This window comes from Protopterus annectens, chromosome 3.part0, assembly GCF_019279795.1.
Source record: "Protopterus annectens isolate FY-2018-M chromosome 3.part0, PAN1.0, whole genome shotgun sequence".
Lineage (NCBI taxonomy): Eukaryota > Metazoa > Chordata > Ceratodontiformes > Protopteridae > Protopterus > Protopterus annectens.
In genome coordinates this window covers 97180812-97206689 of record NC_056731.1, presented here as the reverse complement: position 1 = coordinate 97206689, position 25878 = coordinate 97180812, and the positions used below count along the sequence as shown (strand labels likewise).

The 25878-nt window shown below is 39.6% G+C and overlaps 1 protein-coding gene across 8 annotated transcripts in view; it reads left to right on the top strand.

Annotated features, from left to right (window-relative positions):
• Window positions 1-25878, top strand: part of LOC122796266 (phosphofructokinase, platelet) — a 987903-nt gene that overhangs the window by 834428 nt on the left and 127597 nt on the right. For all 8 annotated transcript variants that reach the window (XM_044064600.1, XM_044064606.1, XM_044064604.1 and 5 more), the window contains one exon: window positions 23094-23155. In XM_044064600.1, the coding sequence (XP_043920535.1) occupies window positions 23094-23155 (62 nt within the window). The remainder of the gene's footprint in view (window positions 1-23093; window positions 23156-25878) is intronic.

The following is a 25878-nucleotide window of genomic DNA, read 5'->3' as shown; positions in this document are numbered from 1 at the left end:
CCCAGATGGCTTTTTTGACCCTGGACAAGCAAAGGAACCTTACACTTTACTTCCAACAATTGTCTCTTCGGTCCAGGCTGACTGCAAGGACAGTCCTTCAAGCCTTGGGGTTCATGGCATCTTGTATTCTGGTGCTTCCCAATGCCAAACTGCATATGAGGAAGCTACAATGGTATCTCAAAAATGTATGGACGCAACACTGCCACGATCTGGACACTGTCATTCAGATAATACCTTGCATTCAAAAGGAATTTTTGTGGTGGGCTCAGGAATGTCACCTAAACAAGGGACTCTCTGTGACCCGACCAGAGGCGAGTCAGATCTTAACAACAGATGCCTCGGACAAGGCTTGGGGAGCACACCTCAATGGAAAATGGGTTCAAGACACGTGGCCTGCCAGACTTCAACATTTACATATCAACTTGAAGGAGATGTTAGCAGTCCAGTTTGCATTGATGGCTTTCAAGGATCTACTTCACCCAGGACAAGTGTTGGTTCAAACAGACAACACAACTGTCATGTGGTACATCAACAAGCAAGGGGGAACCCATTCGTACCCTCTTTGCAGGCAAGCTATGATTTTGTGGGAGACTGCTCTCAGTTTGCACCTCACTCTTCAGGCAAGGTTTCTGCCAGGAGCACAGAACTCCTTAGCAGATGTTTTGAGCAGACAGATGGTGGATCCCCACGAGTGGAAGTTGGATCCTCATGTATTTCGACAGTTGACAGTGATGTGGGGGACTCCAGACATAGATCTGTCCGCTTCTCCACTAAATTTCCAGTTGCCACAGTTTTGCACAACGATGTTTCATCCAACAGCTTGGAAAGTGGATGCTCTATCATTCAGTTGGAGCAATCTTCATGTCTATGCCTTTCCTCCTCTGCCTCTCCTTCCCAAGGTACTCTTGAAGGTCAGACTAGACAAGCCCTCCATGATTCTAATAGCTCCAGATTGGCCTCGACAGCACTGGTACCCTCTGCTGAGGAGTTTAGTACGGGAGCCTCCTTGGCCTTTGCCTTCAATTCCACACCTTTTGTCTCAGGCAGGCAATAATTTCCTCAATGTCAGGATTCAGTCCCTGCATCTAACAGCCTGGCATATTCTGTTCTAGAACCTGGAGGGTCACAGCTTCCTCAACAAGTTTTGAATGTTATTTTGGAGGCCAGAAGGCCTAGTACAAGGAAAGTTTATGCTGATAAATGGAGGAGATTTTTTATTTGGAGCAAAGCGAAGAGCTTTGATGTTTCCAGGCCTGATTTGAGTGTTTCTCTTCAATATCTTACAGAATTATTAGACAAGGGTTTGTCTTTCTCCTCTGTAAAAGTTCATGCTGCAGCCATTTCTGCTCACTATGACTGTGACCCACCATTATTCTCTCATCCTTTGTTTAAGCAATTCCTTAGAGGGGCAAAGAACATAAGACCCCCGCGTAGAGCTCCTACTCCTTCCTGGGATCTCAATTTTGTGTTGGAAAAACTTACTTTACCTCCTTTTGAACCTGCAGCTACGTCTGAGTTAAAGTTTTTGTCTTGGAAGACTGCTTTTTTGTTGGCCATTACGTCTGCTAGAAGGGTATCTGAATTACGGCTCTAATGGCAGTTGAACCCTTCCTGATTTTTCATAAGGATAGGGTATCTCTGCGGACTAACCCTACTTTTATGCCTAAAGTGGTTTCAAATGTGGCCTTGAACCAATCTATTCATTTGCCTACTTTTTATGCTGATCCCCAAAATAAAGGGGAGAAAATTTTGCACACTTTGGATATTCACAGGCAGTTGCGTTATTATTTGAGCAGGACTAAGAGGTTCAGACAGTCTCAACAGTTATTTGTTTCTTTTGCTTTGGGCTCTCCGGGGAAACCTGTTTCAAAACCAACTATTTCTAAGTGGATTGGCCATTGTATTGCTTTTTGTTATTCTCATCATGGTAAGGAGATTCCGGCTGGAATCAGACCTCATTCCACTAGGGCTACTGCCACTTCTACTGCTTTTTTAAGGGGTGTAGCTACTAAAGATATTTTGGAAGCAGCTACTTGGAGTTCAGTGCACACTTTTTCTAAACATTATCATCTCCCTCTTTATTCCAAATCTAGGGCTGGGTTTGCCACTGCAGTCTTACAGGGCATATTAGCAGCTCCCAATGCTTTATGATTTTGCCAACCTCCCTTTACTTTTGCTTTGGGATTCTACCCACAGGTTATGACTGCAGCAATGTGAGATGAAGAACATAGTGCAGTTTTGTACCTACCATAAATGTAGATGTTCGAAGATCCACATTGCTGCAGTCCAATTTACCCTCCCTCCTTCCCCTCTGTAGTTTGGAGTGTTTGTATGGTTTGGATTGTAGATGTTGTTTGTACATGGGTTTTGGAGGTTTTTCTATTTTTTGCTGTGGCCTTTCTTTTCAGGGCCTTCTGACATCTGGGGCAAGAAAAGACTGAGGATATGACGTCGGTCATGCGCTTTAATACCATGGCGCACTGACGTCAGATCTGAGCGCCATGACCGACTCCAGCCTAATACTTTGGTATTCGGGCCGACCGAGGACAGCGGACTACCCACAGGTTATGACTGCAGCAATGTGGATCTTCGAACATCTACATTTATGGTAGGTACAAAACTGTACTTAAGATGAGTTCAAAATGGCCGCTGTTCTTTGAGCACTATCACCTAGGTCTCTGATATACCCTGGATTAAAACAAACCCAGAAGGCAGCACAGAATTAGTAATACAGAAATAACTGTAGATATTTACTGCTAATATCATCCAGCAAACAAAAGAGGAAGAAAGTGACAGATTCAGCTAAGAAACAGCAGGATTAACTAAGATTTCTGAATAACCGCTTAAGCCATGTGCTACTAAGGCCCTGCATCTGACTGCAAGATTGGTAAAACACTATACAGCAAGATGTCAAAAGAGGAAAATAATATGGAAACAACAATAACTAAGACCAAATTCTCAGTACTAGCCTCACCTGAGAAAGACAACTTCAAAAAGACAAAAGGCAACTAAACAAACTGACAGCTCTGAAACTACAAATAAATCCAAGTCAGACCAGCCAGCTAATTTGGAAGACATAAAATCTGCCTTATTACCTCTCCAGCAAGCAATAAAGGACTTATTACAATTTCAAACCTTTGGTGAATCATTCAGCCAAATAATATCCAGAATGGAAAAATCTGAGTCCAAAATAATAGAAAATGAAATAAAAATAGACTCTTGTTTCACAAAGAACTGATGCCCATGACAAAGAAATACAAAACTTACAAGTAAAAATAACAGACCTGGAAGCAAGATCTCGAAGGAACGATATCATCATCAGAGGAATACCTGAAACTGTACTTCATAACAATCAAGAAAATAATAAATTCCCTGCTAGAGGAACCTGAAGAAATGCAGCAAATAACAATAGAGAGAGCCCACAGAGCCCTGAGGGAAATGCAAACACCACTGAAACCAAGACTTGTCTATATTAAAATATTAAACTACCAAGATGTAAATAAAATCATACTGGCAACAAAGAAAAAAGACACACTCACCTGGAATAATAACAAATTCTCCTTTGCTCAAGACCTCCCAATACAAATAAGACAAGCAAGACAACTAATACGTCCATACTGCATGTTCCTAACAGAAAAAAAAATCAAATTCCAGATGAAATATCCAAATCAGTTAATCTTCTACATCAAAGAGGTTAAATACATGGTCACTAACCCCAAAGAGGCAAAATAGACATTCCTGGCCGTTTTCAAGCAAATTCCACCTTCAGAAGTGAAATAAATCCACAAAAAAATGATAAAGGACCCTTGGGTGAAAAAACGACCCTCATTCACGAGCACTCTAGCTGGGAGCTATGAGGAGCACAGGAAAAGGAAGTACAGCCTGGGTAGGAACCAAAAATCAACTGCCGTTTCTGATGCGCGAATATAGGAAGGAGCCTCCTTCTGGGACATTGGTCTGCAAATTCAGTACCCTACGATTTTGAGGACTCCATTAAGAACAGTCAGACAAAATGGATTTCAGCAAGCTCCAAAAGATTTTACTGCCTGAAAAATGAAAATTGATCTGCACCAGCTAAAAGAAGAAAGCTGCACCACAGATGTCAACCAACCTGTAAGCAAAATCTTGACGAAATAAGGTACTGTTGAACTGAACCATTCACTAAAACAGTACACGAAAATCCAGCCTTAAATAATAGGCAAGAAATAAACTGTCAGTAACAGGCTAGCTCATAGATTAATATTGGGAAAAAAGGAAAAAAAATTGTTAAATGTTTTATGTAAATACTAGAAATGTGTTAAAAGATCCTGGAGAGAAGTAATCTCAGGAAAATAGTAAAATAAACTAACACTCTTGGGGTAATGTAAATATTTATTTATTTTATTTATTTATTTTACATTTGTTAACCGGGCTAGTCTAACTGGATATATTTCCATTTTCAGCAGAGGCCCGGGGAGAAAAGCTCCACATCTAGACAAGACAGATACAACATAACAAAAAAATTCATAATAACAGATTAAAATCTGGTAGGACTTTAACTCCAAGACAAGAATAATTAATCACAGAGTAAAGGTATTAAACAACATATTAAACATAATTTCATCTTTAGAACCATTTAGAGAAAGCATAAAACCAAGGAAAAGAGAGAACATTAATCGAAAGAAAGTGCAGATTTAAAGAGATATGTACTGTCAGAAAAAGAAAGACAATAGCCATGAGGAGGAGAAAAACAAAGAAAATTTTAATCAGGCTTAGAGCAGGAACATATCCAGTGGTTTTTAAGGTATACTCTGAGTTTTTGTTTAAACAGAACAGTAGATGCAATTGAAGTAAGTTCGGGAGGAAGTTTATTCCAGAGTTTCCCAATGGCATTCGAGAAAAGGGAATCACCAGCAAGGTTATTAGATTTGGTTAAGGTAACTAGCAGTTTGCTGGAAGAGCGGAGTGAGTTCATGTTTGAGTAGGGGCTTAAGAGGTTAGAAAGAACAGGTGTATTAAGAGGTTGGTAAAAAGCTCTTTGGACAAACATAAGGTGGGATAGAAGCAACATGTTTGTCAGTTCAAGCCAGTTAAGTTGTTGCAGATTCAGACAGTGGTGGGTTCTGAATTGCTTCCCAGTAACAAATCTAGCTATGTTATTGTAAGTGGTAGACAGTTTAGAGAGATTGTTTTTCTTGAGATTAGTGTAGATAGGTGAGGCATAGAGCAGCGTGGAAATAAGATGTGAGTGGGCAAGATTAACTTTTGCTGGGAAGGTTAAAAAAGTTTTGATTCTATATAGAGAGCCAAGTTTCCTGTTTACAGATTTAATGGTATTGTTGATATGAAAGTCGAAGGAAAGATTATTGTCAATCGTGACACCTAGCAGTTTAGTAGTAGAGTCAGGTGATATAATGGTTCCATTATTAGACAAGATAGTGAAGTCAAATGTAGGGGATCTGGTAGTAGGCTTAAAGAGTAGGAGTTTGGTCTTTTTTGCGTTTAGGAGTAGGCAACGTTTTAGGAACCAAGTTTCGACTTTAGAAAATACAGCTTGAGTGTTAGTTTGAAGTTCAGAAATGGATTTAGCAGAGCAAATAAGTGTGGAGTCGTCGGCATATTGAATGCATGTAGCCTGGGGAATAACTATTTGTAAGTCATTTATAAAGAGGGAGAATAGAAGAGGTCCAAGAATAGAGCCTTGGGGGACCTCAAGTGAAATTGGTAGAAGAGATGAGAGTTTGTTATCCCAGAGGACGGCCTGTTTCCTGTTAGTGAGATAGGAACTGAACCAGTGGATAGCCTTAGCTTCTAAGGAAAGAGATTCGAGAATTTTTAATAGGAGAGAGTGGTTAACCATGTCGAAGGCTTTGGACAGGTCAATGAAGAGAGTGGAAGACAGGATATTATTGTTGCGATTTTTGTTAATAAAGTCTGTAAAGGAGAGTAGAGCAGTAGTTGAGCTATGATAGGGCTTTAGTTGAGCTATGATAGGGCCTAAAGCCATGTTGACAGTTTGCAAGAATGTTATTTTGTATTAGGTGATTCATTAACTGATGGTGAGCACATTTTTCCATTATTTTTGCGAGTGGGGACAATAGGGCTATGGGCCTGTAGTTAGAATGTTCAAAGGAGTTTCCTCCTTTATGTAAGGGTATGATGTGAGAGATTTTCCAGATATCAGGTATGGTTTCTTCATTTATGGTCCTATTAATAAGAATGGATATGGGATAAGCGATTTCAGAGGCTGTTTTTTGAAGGAATTCAGAAGGAAGCTGGTCAGCTGAGGGGGTACATGGTTTAAGTTTGAGAATACATCTCTGTATAAAGGTAGTGGAGATGGGTTGTAGCCTAAAGGTTGGTAGTTTGGAGGATGCATGGTCAAGGATGATAGTATTGTCACTGGAGAGATGGGAGGCCAAGGAATTAATAGTATCAATGAAGAATGAGTTGAAAGTATTGGCAGTATCAAGGGAAGAAATTCTATCAGACCCAGAAGGGGAGGGAGTGGTAGTCTGTCCAGGGTGAAGAAGTCTGTTTAGGGTTGACCAGAATTTTTGAGGGTTATTGTGATTCACTTGCTGAAGATTGCTATAATAGCTCCTTTTGTCAGAGAGGATCGCTTTTTTGGTACTGTTTCTCAGATGCCTGAAAGTCTGTTGGTCTATGGGAGATTTGCTAGTTCGCCATTTTAACCAAGATTTGTTTCTAAGTGACATTTTTTGTCTAGTCTCTTTTGATAGCAAGGGGGCTGGCTTAGATTTAATTCTGATAGAACGTTTTGGTGCATGATTATCTAGAATAGTTAGGAATGTGGTGTTAAAGTAATTAACAGCTTCTTGAAGAGGAAGTGTTTTTAGTGGGTTCCAGTTACAGGCCTTTAGTTCAGTTTTAAATTGGGTAGGATTAAAGCATTTGAGGTCACTTAGGGTCCTATATAAAGGAGAATAGGTAGAGGCATTCTTTTGTCTTATAATATAGGTTAGGTTGTGGTCACTAATGTCATCAGGTAGCGTTCCAGACTGATATTTTACTAGAGGTTTGTTTACCAAAATCCAATCAATCTTGTCATTTTAAATATAGCCTTAATATGTTAACTATAGCAGAAGGACTGTTTGGCTAAGCTGTTTTTTTTTTTTTTTTTTTTTAATGTCTCTCTGTATACTTCCTACCTCTGATAAATAGGTACCAAGTATAATTTTACAACCCACTCAGATTGATGTGGAAAAACATTACAGGCACCAATGAAGGCCGAAATCTGAATAAAGGGGAGGAAAAAGAAGTCAAATGAAAGAAAAATGTAAAAATGACAAGATTGATTGTTTAACAATATTACTATGGTACATATATTGCTATGGTACATATATTGCTATAATTTACTGAGGAATGTATATTAATATGCTTGTTTTAAAAATACTATTAGAAAGAATTAGTCACAAGACAAAAACAATACATGCTGTACCTTAAATGCAATACCATAATTGTATAAATATGTTGGAAGAGGCTAGGGATATTAAGTAGCAGTGTTTGTTGAGGGAACTAGTTTGTTCAGCTTTGTCCACATTGTTTATAGTAACATGGGGGATACTATGGGTTAAATCTATATCTAAAAAGAAAACACATTCCAAGATTAGAAGTAAAGGTAAACCATATAACGAGCCTTCATCCCCCCCCCCCCCCCGATTTATTCCTGGTCCAGGGATATAGTGGTTAGGCACAGAGAGTAAGGACGGGGATAAATAAATGCTTTCCTAAACCATCACACAGTAACACATACAAAGATAACAAAACTAATATACATGGCATATCTGCAGAATGCACCTAATAAATAAATGTGGGAAATAGAATCATGGAATGTTAAAGGGCTCCAAAACAAGAAGAAAATCAAACTATTCTTACACCTTACATTAAAAACCACAGCCAACCTCATACTAATACAAGAAACGCACTTGACTGTAGAGCAATGGGCAGAAATTAGCAGAAAGAAATGGATAAGTCAAATTATAGCTTCAGAGGGGAAAACAAACAGTGCTGGGGCTGCCATAATAATTAAAAACCAATTTAAGGAAAAAATACTTAAAACCAAAGCTGACAAGGAGGGAAGATGGTATTACGTAACATTTAGTAGTCCTACAATACCAAAATCTATAATGGTACTTAATGTTTACGCACCCTGTAATAACCAACAACACATTTTTATGTCATTATACCCAACCTTAAACCAATTTAAAGATCACTACCTAGTGATTGGAGGTGACTGGAACACACATCAACACCCAGAAAAGGATAAATCTAATCTGACCAAATCAAATAATAAACAAGCCACGTTAGCCCTTAATGAACTCAAACAAGATTTCAAACTATATGACCCTTTTAAATATGGGAACAGTGCAGATAAAACAGGGAAATTCACATTCTATTCGCAATGCCACAAAATGTGGTCAAGGATAGACGACGACTTAATCTCTGACATATTCATTAACATGGACCCGACAATAACTGTACATACCAGGTTCCTTTCAGATCACTCCAAAATCACACTGAACATTAACTGGGACAAAAAGATATATTTAGAGAATAGGGGTAATAATTGGTCATTAAACCCTAATTTACTTTCCAAAATTGATGTAATAAAAGAAACCGAAGCAATACTAAAAATAGCTCTTACAAATATCACTAACTCCCAAGTACCAACTGACATAGAATGGGCTGCAACCAAAGCACAAATTAGAGGATTGTTTATTAAAAAAGCAGCATACTATAAAAAAATACAACTGAAAGAGGAGCATATACTGAAAGGGAAAATAGAGCATCTTGAAAAAGAACTAATAAATAACCCTAAGAACCAAACAGAAGCAGAACTCTTAAACTGCAAAGGGATCTATATATATTAGAAACCAGGGATCTATCTTTTTATGAAGCCAGAATGTTAGCCACTTACGCAGAAGAAGCTCAAATACCATCTAGAGCTCTGGCCAGAATTATCTCCCAACACAAAAATGCCTCCAATATATCAGAAATAAACTATAGAGACAAAAACTATGCAAAAAAATGAAGACCTTATTAAAACATTTGAACAAATATACTCTCAAATATATGGAGCACAATTACTACAAACCTCAAAGGACGATAGAACTCTTTTCCTTCAAAAACTGAAATTCCCTAAACTCAATTTAGACCAATAAAAAAAAACTAACTGAACCGATATCCGTCAGTGAAATTATTACAACAATCAAACACTTAAAAGCGCATAAGGCTCCTGGTCCAGATGGACTCGCATCAGAATTTTACAAAGCATTTTCCCCCTTGATAGCCAAACTACTATACTAAACACTGAATTACATAATAAACTATAAAATAAATGATATCCACTTTAATGCCTCTAAAACCATCTTTATATTAAAAGAATACACAGACCCCAAAAACCCAGACAGCTACAGACCCATCTCCCTCTTAAATATAGATACTAAAATATTTACCTCTATACTTGCAAGCAGAATGAAAAATCTGATAGAGAAAATCATTTCACCAGAACAATCCAGTTTTACACCACATAGACAGACTAGTGACAATACATTAACATTAGATGCACTAATATCCTATGCTAACCGATACAATATCAACATCTACACACCGATACAATATCAACATCTATTCTACACAATGGCAGTGGATGCCCACAAGGCATTTGATAGGGTTAATCTAGAATTCTTACTCCAAACACTACCCTACTTTAATATACCCAATAACTTCATTCAGATCATCCAGACTCTATAGCAACCCATACACATCTCCTATATATAAATAAAACTTGGTCAAATAGGATCCTAATAAAAAATGGAACAAGACAAGGATGCCCATTATCACCCTTCCTGTTTAACCTACACCTAGAACCACTCTTTCTATATATTAAACAAAATACATACCACAACCCTCCATCAATACAAAACTTCAGAATATACCTCACTGCATTTGCGGATGATCTGAACATATACTGCACTACACCAAATTCAGATATAAACAAAATAATAGATGCAGTTGAGCATTTCTCGACTATGTCTAACTACAAACTAAACCTCAATAAAACTAATATTTTCCCCCTAAAAACACCCAAACTTATCTCACTAATACCATTGTTAAACACAATAAAAATAAAAGAAGAAACTAAATATCTGGGAATCACCTTTTTCCAGAATAACAAAGACTTCTACCAACACAATGTAAACCTTAAATGGCAAAATAGAATGCAAGACTGTAAAAGATGGAACAACCTAAAACTACCATTCTTGGCCAAAGCATCAATAATCAAAATGAACATGTTACCTAGACTAATGTATATATTCATGACATTACAGACAACAATGCATAATAAATTCTTCAAACAAATTCATACCTTCGTAGCAAAATTTATATGGGAACCCAAATAAAACAGAATCTCCTATCCGAAATTAACACTCTCAAAAAGCAAAGGAGGACTAAATCTACAAGATTTTAAAATGTACTACTCTATTATTAACACTAACAGAATATTAAGAATAGCTGAACATAACCCGTCAATGGAAAATTGGTCTCCTCTTTGGGTGACAATCTGTTATAGATATATTAGAGCTCTAGGCTTCAGTCCCAAAGCACTTCCATTCCTGAAGCAGAAAGAAATACAAATTTATAACATTATAGAGCCCTTAAAACATTTTATCAACTTAGCGCAAAAACTCTTTCAATTCTTGAACTTTGACAAGCCATGACAATGCTGCAACCCCTTCATAAAAACCCAAATTTAAAAATAAACAATAAGATGCTGGACTTGGTCCCTTTTCCCAGACTGAAAGATAAAACAATCCAAGATATTTATCCCTACCTTAACTGTTCAATACAAGAAATGAGGACCAACTTAAACCTCCCTAAATCACACATAATAATCCTAAGACAAATCAAAGAACTGTGTTCCAGTTACCTCCAAAATGTTACTATGACCAATAGTGACATAGAAACTTGTAGCAGGTTTTGGAAAACTATTATCACAACAAAGAAAACTATTACTAATTCATATAAAATGATAAATGAAATCAAATACCAGAAAGACCTCCTTTTCTCTGACTACTGGAGAAAAATTAAACCATCCATAGATGATCAGCAAATAAGCCAGGCAATCAATCTAACACTGAAGATTATACCCCTCAAAAAGTTAGCATACACTCAGCTCATGATTAATAATCATGCTTATTTTACACTTGCAATCCTACACAAATTTAACACATCAAAATCACCTTTCTGCCCACACTGTAAGAACCAGATAGCTGACTTAATCCATGTATTTTGGAGCTGTAAATGTGTCTATAAACTCTGGAACTCTCTCAAGGTACAATTACAAAAAACAGGTTATCAAACATCAACATTAACTTGGGAATTCACTCTATTACACATTCTCCCACCCAACATACCAAGAAAACAAGCAAATACACTTTTAACAATTTTCTTACTAATGAAACTGTATATAGCTTTTAAATGGCGATATGATAAATATCTATTGAGAGGGTTTTAAACAAGTAGCTATACAACACCTTTTAGCTCATAAAATAGTAATAGATAAAAGAAACAAAAACATGAAATCCAGAGAGATTTGGGAACAAACCTTAAATATCATATTAGCATAATTCATCACACAGCAACTTAGAAATACACTCTAATGAAACCAAAGAACACATACAAGTTCAGATATTAAATAATAACTTGAATATTACGAATGTATATACTGTCTCTAACTGTGGAACTAACAGTGAAAGCATCTATGTACATAGTGTAAATAGATATGTTGTACGACCTATATATATCCTGTGGTATTTGACATCAATGTATAACATATATATATATATATATATATATATATATATATATATATATATGGTCATGTTGTAAGATGGTTTTTATTTGTGACATTTTTTAATGTAACAATAAACATAAAAATTACTGGAAAAAAAAAAGTTAAGATGAAATGAAGAAAAGCAGTTCTGCTTCTGATTCTTCCATTCTGGCCAAGGTAACAAAGTTTCACTCTGATTTGAGTGACAGTAGTAGGATCCAACAGGTTACCTCTCATCACTAAATCCCTCACTTCACTGAGGGAAGGTCTTTCAACTTCCTCTCTGATCTTTCATTTTAACAGTGCAGAGTAGTTTCATTTACTTAATCTGGAACTGTATTTTATTGTCTCATGAGGTTTGTTTTGAAATAAACAAAATATGATAATAGAAATTGATAAAAGAAAAAGTGTAGAAATATGCCTAATGCAGTACCATTTCAAGTTCCTCAAATATCATTATTTGGTGTTTTTGATTTCAGCTTGACTTTATTTACCAAATTTACTTATCTGCTAAAATGCACGTTATAGCAGTATTAGCCTGTTCATAGGTTCATAGGTTCGTACTAGGCTATCTGCCCTAGGGCATTTATAAGCCTAGCCAGAGTGTGTGTGGCTTTCGCCACCCCTTGGGATGAGAATACTACACCCATTTAGGGTTTAGTTTACTGTGCCTCTGTCTAGTAGTGACACAGAGATGACCCCCGGGGTAAACCTACGATCTCCCATCCACTCGTCAAGATTTCTCTTGCAGAGAGTTAGTGAGGGGCTCTGCTTAACATGGACTGGGATTCTGTTCCAGAGTGTAGGGAGCCTCTGGGTTATGAAGTTGTCCCTCCAGCACGTCCTATTTATTTCTGTGTTGAGGTTCAAATCTCTTGCTCTTGTGGCTCTGATGGATTTGGATTTTCTGAGTTGGAGCATGCCCATTAATTCCGGATTGGGCATGGCCTTGTACGTCAGGCATAGATCACCTCTGAGTAGGCGGTAAGCGACTGAATAGAGCTGGAATTTCTTCAGCCGGGCAGCATATGACATATGTTTGAGACCCTTTATCCTCTTGGTGAGGAACTTTTGGGGTCTTTCCAACTGCTGCAGGTGTCGGATAAGATACATCCCAAATGGGGCATTGTACTCAATCATGGGCCTGATAAGAGAAGAGTACAGGGGCACAATGACCTCTCTTGATCTAGATGTGAATCCCTTCATGATAAGGTGGGCAATATAGAAGGTCTTCCTAACCACCTTGGCAATGTGAGTGTCAAATGAGTGGTTACTGTCAACTTGGGTCCCTAGGTCCCTGATTATCTCTTCCGTACTTAATGGATTACCACCTATGTGGTAATTTGTGGGTACCTTGTTTTTCCCAAAGGGTATGACTATACATTTTTTGACGTTCAGTTTAAGGCCATGGCTCTGGCACCAATTATCCATTTCTATGAGGCCTCTCTGAAGGATGCTTGTGTCCGCTGGAGTATCAATTATGGCGCCCAGTTTGCAGTCATCTGCAAACTTTGTCAGCCACAATCCTCCTATGTTTGCTTGCACCTCGGAAAAATAAATGCCGAACAAGAGGGGTCCCAGGACTGAGCCCTGTGGGACACCGCTTGTGACTGGCTTAGTCTGACATGGCTCCAGCAATTCTGACCTTGTGGGTTCTGTCCTTGAGCCAGTTTGCAACCCATCTTGTGACACATGGGTTTACATTTAAGCTGGTGAGTTTGTCTATGATGCCCGAGTGGGGTATTGTGTCGAAGGCTTTTGCAAGGTCAAGGTAGGCTGTGTGAACTGCCATACCCTCATCAATGGCCTTAGTGACTGTTTCAAAAAAGTCGACCAAGTTCAAAAGGCAGGATCTGCCCTTGACAAAGCCAAATTGGGTAGGATCCAATGTCTGTAGGTCCCCAATGTCTTTGTTTATGAGTTCCATAATGATCCTTTCCATAGCTTTGCAGACCAGGCTCATCAAGCTTATGGGGCGGTAATTTCAAGGGTCCGTAGAACCACCGCCTTTGTGAAGTGGGACCACTGTTGCTGTACGCCACTCTTTGGGTACATATCCTGTAGTAAGGCTAAGATTAAACAGCAGCCTTATGTGTGGGTTTAGTTCCTCTTGGAGTTCATGTAACACACAGCCCGGGACACCGACCCGTCCCATTGATGCTGTGTTTTTAGCTTTGGCGAGGGCGGCTCTCACCTGGGCATCTGAGATGTTAGGGAGGCTACACTCTGCTGGGATAGATATTTCTTCTTTTGGGGGGGAGGGGGCGGAGAAATTTACACTGAACCTGTCTGCCAGAATGTTGGCAATGTCTGTGGGTTCAGTGTATTTTGTGTCATTTTGGACTAACTCTGAGCATATCTGGGAGTTTCCACCCAGGTTTCTAACATAGCTAAAGAAGGCCTTGTGATTGTCTTTTGCGATTTTTCTCTCAAAGTTGGCCTTGGATGATTTTATGAGTGATCGTAGTTTTTTGCTAGTACTGATCAGAGATGCCTTCCCTTTTAGGGATTTTGCTCTGTCATGTAGTAGCTTCCTCCTCCTGTTGTAAAGTTTGTTAATGGCTGGGGTCCACCAGACAGGGCACCTGCCTTTGGGGAAATGGGTCTTGGTTTTATTAGGGATTGCATGATCCATGCATTCTTGAAGGTGCCCGTAGAAGGCATTTATAAAGGATTCAGTGGTGTGGGTTGTGGTTTCCATTGGCCCAGGGGCCTTGAAGGATACCACTTCAGTCTTAAGAAGTGTAAAGTCGGCTTTTGAGAAGTTCTTCACTGTGGTCTTTTGTGCAGGGGGTGGAGGCGGGATGTGGATTTCCAGTGAGATTAATTTATGGTCTGATCTCACTAATGAGGGGTATACTTCCAGTGTGGAGCATTTTGTCCCCATGTTTGTGATGATCAGGTCTAGTATATTATCTCCTCTTGTGGGAGTGGTGACTAGTTGTTCCATCGCATTTGAGTTTATGAATTCTAGGAACCTTTGGGCTAGGGTGTTGGGGCTTGAGTAATGTTCCCAGTCTGTTTGGGTAGTTGAAGTCTCCCAATATGATGGTATTTGGAGAGACATTCATACTCTCCACTGTCTTCAGGAAGGCTGAGTGGGGTTCCTGAGTTTGAGAGGGTGGTCTGTAGCATGCTACAAACTGTAGGGCAGTTTTGCCTATGGTTAGTTGCACCTGGATGGTCTCCGATGCTTCGTGCATTGCCACTAACCTGGAGGTGTGGGTATCTTTGATGAATATGGATACTCCCCCTCCTTTTGTGGTTCGGTCCAAGTTTTGGGGCCGGAAAGCATGATATGAGGTAAAACCTGGTAGTGCTGGGGTGCTCTCAGGAGCCTTGAACCAGGTTTCAGTCACTGCACAGACATCGATGTTCTCCATACTGAGGAGGGCTTCGAGAGCGTGCATCTTGAGGTTTAGACTTCTGGCATTGAGCAGCATTACCCTTAGTTTTTCTTCACTTGTGTTTTCTAGGGAGGTGGGTTTGTCTTTTGAGCCTTGCCTAAAAAAGGCACTATGGGGGTGGCAAGAGCCTTAGCCAATATCCGGAAGCCCAGGGGTGACAGGTGCAAGCCATCCCTTGCAAAGCAGCGTGGCTTGTCAAGCATGTCATCCCAAGCAGACAGACATTGGATCCCCTTAGAATGACACCAGTAATTAAGCCAATTGTTAAAGCTGATCATTTTGTCTTTGTACTGTGGCATCATTCTTGGTGAAGGTAAGATGCTGCTCAGGTCAGGGTCATACCAGCCTGGGCTACATAATCAGAGAGCTCCTCTATGTCTCTTTTCATGTAGTCCAGGGAGGTACGTCTCAGGTCATTCACACCGGCATGGACAATGACTGAGTCATATTTGTACTTGCTTTGGAGTGGCCTGAGTGCTTGTGTTATGTGGTAGATTCTAGCGCCCGACAGGCAGCTTACTGTAACCTTTTCCTTGTTCAGTCTGGTGAGCGGGACGTCAGTGTGTCTGACTATGGAGTCACCTATTACAAGTGTATCTGGCATGTTGTTTGGCCTTAAGGGCTGTGACTGTTTAGCACACTGACTTTGTGAACTGTGTGTTGCCTGTGCTATGTCTTGAGGTAGTGGTCGCTTGGGTGTCTGCTTTGGAGGCCTCTGTTGTTTTGGTAGATTTTTAATCAGAGCCTCAGAGTATGTTTTTGTGTGTTTATGTGTTTGGTTTGCAGTTGTGATAGGTCTATGCGAGACTGGGTTTGTGGTGTGCACAGTTACCTACTCCTCCTGACTGGTTTTTGCCAGTACTGAGTTGAGAGAGCTCAGCCTCCAGTTTGCCTATATAGTTGCATCTCTCACATATATTTGTATTTGTTGGGAGGAGGAGAGGGTTGTCTGTGTACATGAGGCAATTGTAACATTGCCTCAAGATTCCCAGATTCATCAGCTGAACAGGAGAGGACGCCAGCAACTGACCCTTCGACATGCTAGAATAGTGTAAAGGATTGCTGTGTAACTGAGTCAGAAAGAACCTATAGGGAAATGGGTACTCAAGGGGATTTAGGTGAATGAAGTACTTTCTTTTTGTTTGAGTGCTTTACCTGTATAAAAATGCTTTAGGAGCAAGTGCTGGGCTTTTCAGATAGAGAATAGACTGTTTAGATTGCAAGTAGAGCAGTTCTAAGGGAAAAATTGAAGAGCAGACTTTGCAGAGCCAGAAATAGTTTAAACTTGATTAACCGGCACTGCCCGATGCTGCTCTATGAGCAACTTTGCACTAATTCGCGCAAAAGCGGGCTTTATAGCAGGGGGTTGAAAAGAGCTAGGAATTGACCCAAAATGGCCAATAAACTACAAGTTGCTGGGCTGGAACCACTCCTCTAGGGACAAATAGGTTGCTCAGTGCTCCCCACTCCCGCTGGTGAACAAAGAAGCTTCCTCTTATCCAAATAAGGATATGGATAGCACAGGAACTATGACAAAGCCCAGAGATCAGCAAAATCTGAAGACTGGACTATTCTAGTTCAGTAAGGCGGGAAAACAAGGATATTTTTTTTTTTTTTTTTTTTCTTTTTTTTCAGAGACAGAAGAAAAAGATACAGTAACAAACAGTAAATGCTTTAAAATGGCTAGCGCACTTGAGTGTGTTTGCCTAACAGTTAAATTAAACAAAAATTAACTTTTAAAGTGCAGTTTAGAAGCAACACAAATACAGTATAAACAATATGCAGAGCTGATTTCAAGGGTTTTTAGGCGAAATGCAGTCGAGATACAGTAGTCAAAGAGAAAGGCAGAAAAAATACTGGTTATGGAGTCTCTTTTAGCTGCAAATGTTAGTTAAAATGTTCCTGAAGCATGTTTTACATTTAAGATCCACTGATCCCAGGAACTATTGACCTATTAGCCTGACGAGCCTGGTCTGCAGTGCCATGGAACGTATCATCATGGAACTCATAAACAAAGACATTGGTAACCTCCAAACTCTGGATCCCACCCAGTTCGGGTTTGTGAAAGGCAGATCATGCCTCATGTACTTGATCAACTTCTTTGAGACAGTCACCAAAGCTGTAGATGAGGGTAAAGTGGTTCACACATCCTATCTTGACCTCGCCAAGGCTTTTGACACCATCCCCATTCTGGAATTATAGCTAAACTCACTAAACTAGGTATAAATCCTTGTGTCACAAGATGGGTTGCCAACTGGCTCACTGACGGAACCCACACTGTAAAAGTTGCAGACTCCAAATCTGACCTCAAAGCAGTGACAAGTGGAGTACCACAGGGTTCCATCCTGGGACCTCTCCTGTTTGGTATCTACTTCTCTGAAGTACAGGCTAACACAGAAGGCCTCTGGCTAACGAAGTTCACAGATGACTGCAAACTAGGAGCCATAGTTAAGTCCCCAAATGATGTGGACATCCTACAGAAGGGCCTCGCTGAGACAGATGCCTGGTGTCAGAGCCATGGCCTCAAGCTCAATGCCAAAAAGTGCAGGGTCATCCGCTTTGGTTAAAACTCTGTACCCATGAACTACCACATAGGCAGCAATCTACTTAACACCGAATGTGTGATAAGAGACCTTGAGACCCAAGTGGACAGTAGTCTCTCCTTTGATAGTCACATCGCCACAGTAGTCAGGAAGTCCTTCTACGTGGCACACCTCATCATAAAAAGGTTCTCATCCAGGAAAAAAGAGGTCCTTGTTCCCCTCTACTCGACACTCATTAGACCCATTATATAGAGTACAATGCCCCTTTTGGAATGTACCTCACAAGACATCTGCAGCAGCTGGAAAGGCCACAGAAGTACCTCGCAAAGAGGATTACTGGCCTCAAACAAATGCCCTACACTGACCGTCTCAAAAAACTCCAGCTTTACTCCATAGCATATCAGGTGATCTCTGCCTAACATATAAAGCTATGTCAAGCCCAGAGCTGTTGGAGATGCTACACCTAAAGAAATCCCAATCCCTCCAAGCTACACTGTCTAGGGACCTAATCCTTGTCACCACAATAAACAGGACATGCTGTAGGGATAGATTCCTGTCCCAGAGACTTCCCATGCTTTGGAACAGGCTACCCATCTATGTCTAGCAAAGTTCTTCATTGGCACTCTTCAAGAAAAATCTTGAGTGGATGGGAAATAGGAAATACACCCTGGGGATCACTTCTGTGTCTCTGCTTGACAAGTGGCACAGGAAAATGACTTTCTTGGGTGGCGTAAGCCAGGGAACCTTGTTGGCTAGGCTTACGTAGGCCCTTGGGCCGATAGCCTAGTACCTACCTATGAAGACTCTGTAAACATCCAGTGGTTCCAGATGGGAATTTAGTTTTGTAGTAGGGAAGCTATTAACTGAATTTCAACCAGTTACTCTAGAGACTTCATATGTCTGTTTTGAATATTTTGTTTCTACTGGCTATTGCTTCTGCAAGAACAGTTTCTTTTTTACAGGCTGTAATGTGACAGGAGCCTTATAATGTCTTCCACAAGGAAAGCATGTCTTTAAGATCAAATCATTATGCCTAAGGAAGTTTCTCATCTACATTGTGACAGTCTGTTCATCTTCTAGTTTTCTATAAGAAACTAGAGAAAAAAATGGAATAAATTTGTTCTGTACTAATGTTTACAGACTTCTAACATTTTACAAATGGCATATAAAACTCATTCAACAGGCTGATGAGCTCTCTTTCTTATAGGACAAACACATTTATCCTACAGCAAACTGATCCTTTCAGTGTAGTTAGATTATTTGTATTTAACTGATAATTCAACAGTACAATTAAATCATTACTGGAAAATAGGTTTATCCCTTTATTGTGTGCATATTGGGTCTGGTAGCTACTTTATAAGCAGATCTGTTTTACTTTATAACTACTGAACAGAGATCACACTTTGTGTAGTTGAATTTTATAAGATTTTAATTGGAACTAATCAGTGTACTCTCTTTTTTTATATACTTTGCATACATGATATTTTAATTGTTTTGCATTACTTGTGTACTTGCCTACTAGTTGCTTCTATTTCCATGTTTTTTAGCATGCCACAAGGCCTTTGGTTGCTGTGTTCCCCTTAGCTACTTTTGCAGGACAACCAAAAAAAGATCAGAAATAACATTGTAGATTGCTGTCTTTTTTATGTGGCTGAGCTGACCTATAAATGCTGTGTCTTGAGATTAGTCTCTTGCTAAGGGGATATGTGGCTGCTTAGTAATCTGCCCGTGGACAGATGTTTGCCACTAGTAGATGTCCCATACGTATGTAGCAATGATCCTACTATTGTATCTTGCAGTTGGCTTAGAGTATAGAGGAGATGTTAAGTTGTTTCATGTGATCCAGTGGTGCAAGGTTTGATTCCCTCACCCTCTATTGTCTGTGTGATTCTGAGCAAGTCAGTTAACTAAATATTGCTCCAAAGCTGAGTCTGAAAAAGGTCCATGGATGTAAGTCATCTACCCTGAAAACCAAATATAAACAAATCATTTGTACTGCTAGTGTTATGGACATTTCTGACAAAATTGCACTTTCTTTAATCTTTTTTACAGAACACCTTATTTGAGTTTTTTCATGAATCCAGAGGAGGTCAGGAACTTCTTCCATGAGAGAACACAGCAGAAAATGCTGCAGTGTTTGGATATTTCACAGCCTAGAACAGTCCCCTCCCTGTTTCCAGACAGCAAGGAAGTGCTAAAACAACACTGGTGTATACACCTGTTTTACCCCATCATGTCTGCTTATAAAAAATGCTTAGCCCTTCTAAAGTTTTTTTTTTAAACAAGAAACATCATTGTTAAATTATCATGTCTGACATTGTATAAATGACCATAAACCATAGTGACACCGTCTTAGTTGCAAACGTTATACATTCCAAACCGTGAGACACAACTGTAGCTACAAACATTATACATCACTTTTAACATGTCCAGTCATTGTTAGTCAGCCATTACATAGCTCATTCAAATCCTGCCTTCTCTTAAACCTCATTCCTCCTCTGGCTTGTATTGATCCCACAGTTCCCATTTTTTCCTGTGTAATTTGCTTCTACCACTCCTAAAGTTTTCTGCTTCCTAGTGAACCACTCCTTGGCAAGCCATCCAAACTGTATCTAAATACTCCAGTTTATCTGCAGGGAATTATAGTTACAAAAAGTAGCCCCAACTGTGCAGAGTCTTCTTACATTTCATACTTATTCTTCAGATTTTGCGAAAAGGCAGATGTGTAATTTTCTGATTAGATTACAGAGTATTCATAATATCTGTACTACCCAGTTAGTGTCATTGACCACTGTCCTGTCATCTCCTAGTTGGTCCTTCAGGGCAGATGGAAAGCTGCATCAGATTATCATAAGCAGGATAATAACAGAATTTATATAAAATTCACTTAATACTCTCTTACAGACATTAACTTACCAGTCTGTAATCAAATGTAAGCATTGCTTTAACTGACTTTCTCAAATACAGGCAGTATTCTTTCCAGTTACACAAAGCAGATGTAAAGCTCAAACATGCCCCTGGTAAACAAAATGCATCATAACTGTAATAAAACAAAATCCAGGGCTTGGGGACAATGGAAACAAAATTCATAACAATGAACTTTTGCACCCAAATTTCCTTGACATTGTGGAAAAAACCCAGAATTGTAACTAATTCTGCTAAATTAATTTACATAAGAAAAAGACAAGAGATGCCATTATCATTTTTATATACTTATAGAAAACAATAAAACAGCAGAGTGCACAGATAATAGATACAAAGCACATCACCCTTAACCCAGCCTCAGTGGATAAAAAAAAAAAAAAAAAACTATATTTACATCTTCGTAGACATTTCCTACCAGATTCTAATGTGTCCACTAATCAAAACATTTGAAAAACTCTTATACAAGCAGGTATTTGACCATATAAATTGCTATGGAATGTTTTCAGAAAAACAGCATGGCTTCCGTAAGGCCTTCATCATTATGACTGCACGTTATAGTGCCCCAATTTACTGCATGTAAACAATGGCTTACTTACTGTCTCTGTGTAGACTTGATAAGAGCATTTTAAACTGTAAGTCATACCTTTCTGCTCAACAAACTATACTCGCTCAGTGTTTCCAGTGGTTTAATAGTTATTTGGAAAACAGAACTTTCCAGATTTCAGGCCTACAACAACAATATCCTATCTGATTTAGGTACACTCAGTACTGGAGTACTCCGGCATCAATTCTTGGCCCATTACTGTTCTCGTTATTTATAAATTACTTGCTGTGTGACCTACCCCATATCAACATGATTATGTAAGCAGATGATCTACTAGTTTTATTATCAAATAAAACTTTTTCTAAGTTTCAGCACACATTACAGGGCAATTTCACTAATCTCTAAAATTGGCTAACAATATGTTAACAATAATCACAAAAAATGTAGCATTATGCCATTTGCTGCTCATCATAAACTGGCCAGACCCACCGCAACCCCAGTGATTGTAAGGAATAATTCAACACCCAGTTTTAAAACAAAAATAGGTAGGTGTCTTCCTTGACCCTCTCTTAACATTCTCAAGGCATATAGACAGCACACTCACAACTGAAACATTGCTAGAAGATGTCACACCTGTTATCCCCAACTGAAAGGCATATTATAGCTAGAAATGTCCTCATTCTCAAAACTGAATATGTCCTGCCTCTATTAACATTTCAGTCTAGAACCAAGTCACAAAAACTATAAGTATTGGAAAAGAGACTCAGTTGTTTTGTACGTCTAGACGACAAGCATCCCACCACTGTGATCTCTTAAAAAAATGTCATTGGCTACTGGTTACTAGCCAAGCTACAATGCTGTTCATCACTCAGCTGTTTAAAATTATCATGCTAGGTCAAAGCTCCTGACTAAAACTGTACAAATAAGAGAACCATCGTCCTTATTTAGAAGAAGTCAGGATGACAGCATTACTTTGCTTAAACTATGTTTTGACACATGTGCCGGGAAGGGGAAAGGACCTTCATTAAACTAAGGCAAACAACATGGAATCAACTACCAGTACAATTACTTTTCCAAATAATATTGGTTGGCTTCTAGGCCAAACTGAAGGAACATCTGCTAGAAGAAACTGTCAGTAATTGCTTTTGTGGCACTGGATAAGTTGCTGTAGGCTTATAGACTTCCTGTATTTTGAATGTTTTAATTGTATTATGTACTTTGCTTCTCTGGAGCCTGGGTCATGGCTGAAAATGGTCAATTGACCAGTCCACTTTCCTGGTCACCAAACATGAAATAAATAACCGGAGGGAGTCTGTATGTCTTATTTGTTAACCTGGGCCAGCTGTCATTTTCAGAAAATTTCAGATTTAAAACCTAGATGGTCATTATGTTGCATTTTGTGGGCCTTCTATCCTATATCAGAAGCAGTGTTGATAGTATTTCTTGTATAATAATAAGATCTGATACTTTCACAGTGGTGATGGAGGATTCTGTACTGGCTTTCATCCGTAGGTCTTTGAATACATTTTTATTTTAGCGGTCTTACAGTGAGAGTGGGGTTGTTCAGACCCATGTTTTCTTCTAGTGCTTTGGCTCTGCTTAACCCAGTAATGTCCCTCTAATATGTAGTTTTATTGCAGTCTTTTTCTTAATTTTGATCAGACTTCATTTTTACATTTCATGTCTATTTTTTTACTTTGTTTTTTATTGGTTTGTAGTTTTTATGCTTTACTTTTTATAACATTGTTAATGTATTTTGTGAAAAGCTTTTTCATGAAGCTGAAGTAGGTGCGACGGCATCCGTCAAGTGGTTTTAATTTGTGCATGTATTGCAGGCAAATGTGGAGCACTTGACAGAAAAGATGAAAACCAGCATTCAGCGAGGTCTTGTCCTAAGGTAAGAACAGTAGATATTTTTTTGACAGAAAAACGTTTAGCATGAAGGGCGATTGAATATTCTACAAATAATAATAAAAAAAGATTAAAGTACAGTAGTAGCAGTATATGCAAACATAATGCAGCTTATCATTACTTCAAATCTGACATTTTTATATGACGTAAGAAGAATCTACAGATGTATATCACAGTATTCAGTGTTGCAGTCATCACTTCTGGTATCCCTGCAGGAACCCAGTGGCTGCCCTGACTTCCAGAACTGTACCCCTCACCTCAACTGACTTCCTCCAGCTCAGTATCAGGATGGTTGGCACTGTAATGAGAATTCCACCTTCAGAGTTTTCTTCACACAGTTCATTGAACACTGCATGTGGTGCATTGTTAGTCCATTGTTTTGGCCTGATTTCAGAGTTAGGTTTCTCAAAGGGGAATTTTATTTGCTTATTTTTGTTATAGTAGCTTGCTAGATGTCTGACTGCCAATAAAGAAGTTTAAAAGTGAGTAATTGTTTAGAGTGTGAAAAGCAAATTCCACACAAAGATTACAATTTTGCATATTTTGTTTTGGGCTCTGGCACAATTTGGATGACTGCCTTTGCGATGAATATGGTGCAGTGAGAACAATCCATGGCGATCTACTGCTGGGAGAAATCTCTACAGGAATACGTAGGTCAAAAGAAGGTCGCTCTGGTCCCTGTCCCATTTCATCATGAAACCTCAAGGCCTCTTTGAGCTTCCACTCAAAATGTGAACACTTTTGCAAATGCCCATGGGGAATAATCATAAAGCTGATGGCAGTCTTTCCAAATCAGGTTTCCTCTAGGTCTAGCAACACCAAGCTGCTTGAGGCACGATTGCAGGCCTTGTCCTTGGAGTTTGCTTTGACTGAAGCCTCTGTCATCACACCTTTGGAGGCCAGCACCCAACCAGCTTTAGGCGCATTCTCCAAGACTGGAACCACTATGACATTGGTAGGTTTGAAAGCCTCTCTTAGCACCCTTGCAGCCAGTACCTGGATGGTTATCATTTAAAGGGAGGGTAGTGTTCCTTCAGTGCTCATTTGAGAGAAGTTTTCTGGAGACTATACTGGAGTGTTGGATGCCTGCCTGTGCACTGATGCCTCAAAAATGGATTACATTGGTCATTTGAGGCCTAAAGAGCTCAAACTGGTACCTGCTAGGTTGCTGCCTCATTTATGGCCAAGCAGTTCCCCTACCCAGTGTACAACCCAGCTTTACCAAAAGACCTTTTCCAGTTGGCTTAGGATTTTATGATGTTTTGAAATTCAAGCAACCAGCACTGAAAATTCCAGAGGTGTCAGGGGTTCCTTCTAAAATAGGAAAATAGACCCTACTCTGAGGATTCTGGTTCCCCAGATACGGAGGCAAATTAATTTGCATATGTGGATAAATGCCATCTCCCTATTGCTCTGATATGTGGGCAAAATTCCTTCCCTCTTTTTGCTGTGAATCTGCCACAGAGGACAGAATGAGGAATCCCTGTACACCAGAGGATCTCTCCTTTGGGGATAGTCTTCATAGGATGAAGGTAAGTCTTCAATTGGAATGCCATAGAATGCTTCACATTCTCAGCTGAGGTACAGGACTTTAATGGGCCTGGCTGAGCCTTAACAGTATTGCAGATGTTCTTCGTGTTTCACTGTTGCAATCATTACATTTGGGTTATCCAGCTGGCAGGTTGCCCTCAGCAGGCCCGAATTCCAAAGTCTTGGGTCCTGCGTCGGCTGCTGTCACCCCTTCCCTGACATCAGGTCGTCAGGGGTATAAAAGAAGCAGCCGATGCCATTTTCTTCAGTCTTTCTTGCCGCGTGGTGTCCGAAGCAGAAGCAGTTCGCAAGTGCCGGTCGGCAGACTCCTGAGATTTTCATGTTAGAGTTTCAGATCCGAAGTCTTCAATAAAGCTAAGTACCCCATTGGGGAAACTTTTTTCTTGCTCCAGACTGATGTCAGAAAAAGATAATTGTATTTCCTGTGGAAAGCAAATACCTCATAAGGACTTTCATTCTTACTATATTCCTTGCCTAGGCCCTGATCACAATGTTACTGGTTGTCGGTTTTGTGCTAGATTTAAGCGTCGGTATGATTTTGCTTTAAACTGTTTTGTACGCCGGTTTAATTATCCTGAAATGCTGTCGGATAGTCATCCGACTACCGGAGTTCACAAAAAACGCAAAGAAAAGGATAGAGATAAACAACCGAGGCCCAAAACCGATGACGAAGCTTCTCCTAAGCCAGTCTCCGGTTCTCAGTGAGGCGCTTTCGCAGCCCCTGACGCCTGCTACTTTAGAGTCGCAGGCTGCTACCAACTCCCACGTGGAGTCTGCTATGCTGCTTGGATACTCAAGGTACTGGAGCCTTGGACGCTAATCCCTCAGATGGGTCTGGAGCCGCTGAGCAGGCACCGGCTTCTGAGGGTGTATTCAGACCTAAACATCTTCACATTAAAACGACTTCAGCTTCAAAGGCAAAGACTAAAGCACCTTCTAAAGCAAGGAAACAAACTCAAGAGCCACGTGGACAGGCCTCTATGCCCAAAAAACAGATGCTCAAAATAGCCGAAGACTTGATTACCTTGATCAGGGGTTCCCATCCTCTTCCTGATAAGAGGTTTAGGCAAGAGACTGACTATGAATCTTCAGATCAGATTTCTATTTCTTCTGATTCCTCTTCTGATCAGTAATATTCTCTTCCCCCCTGTGAGGATT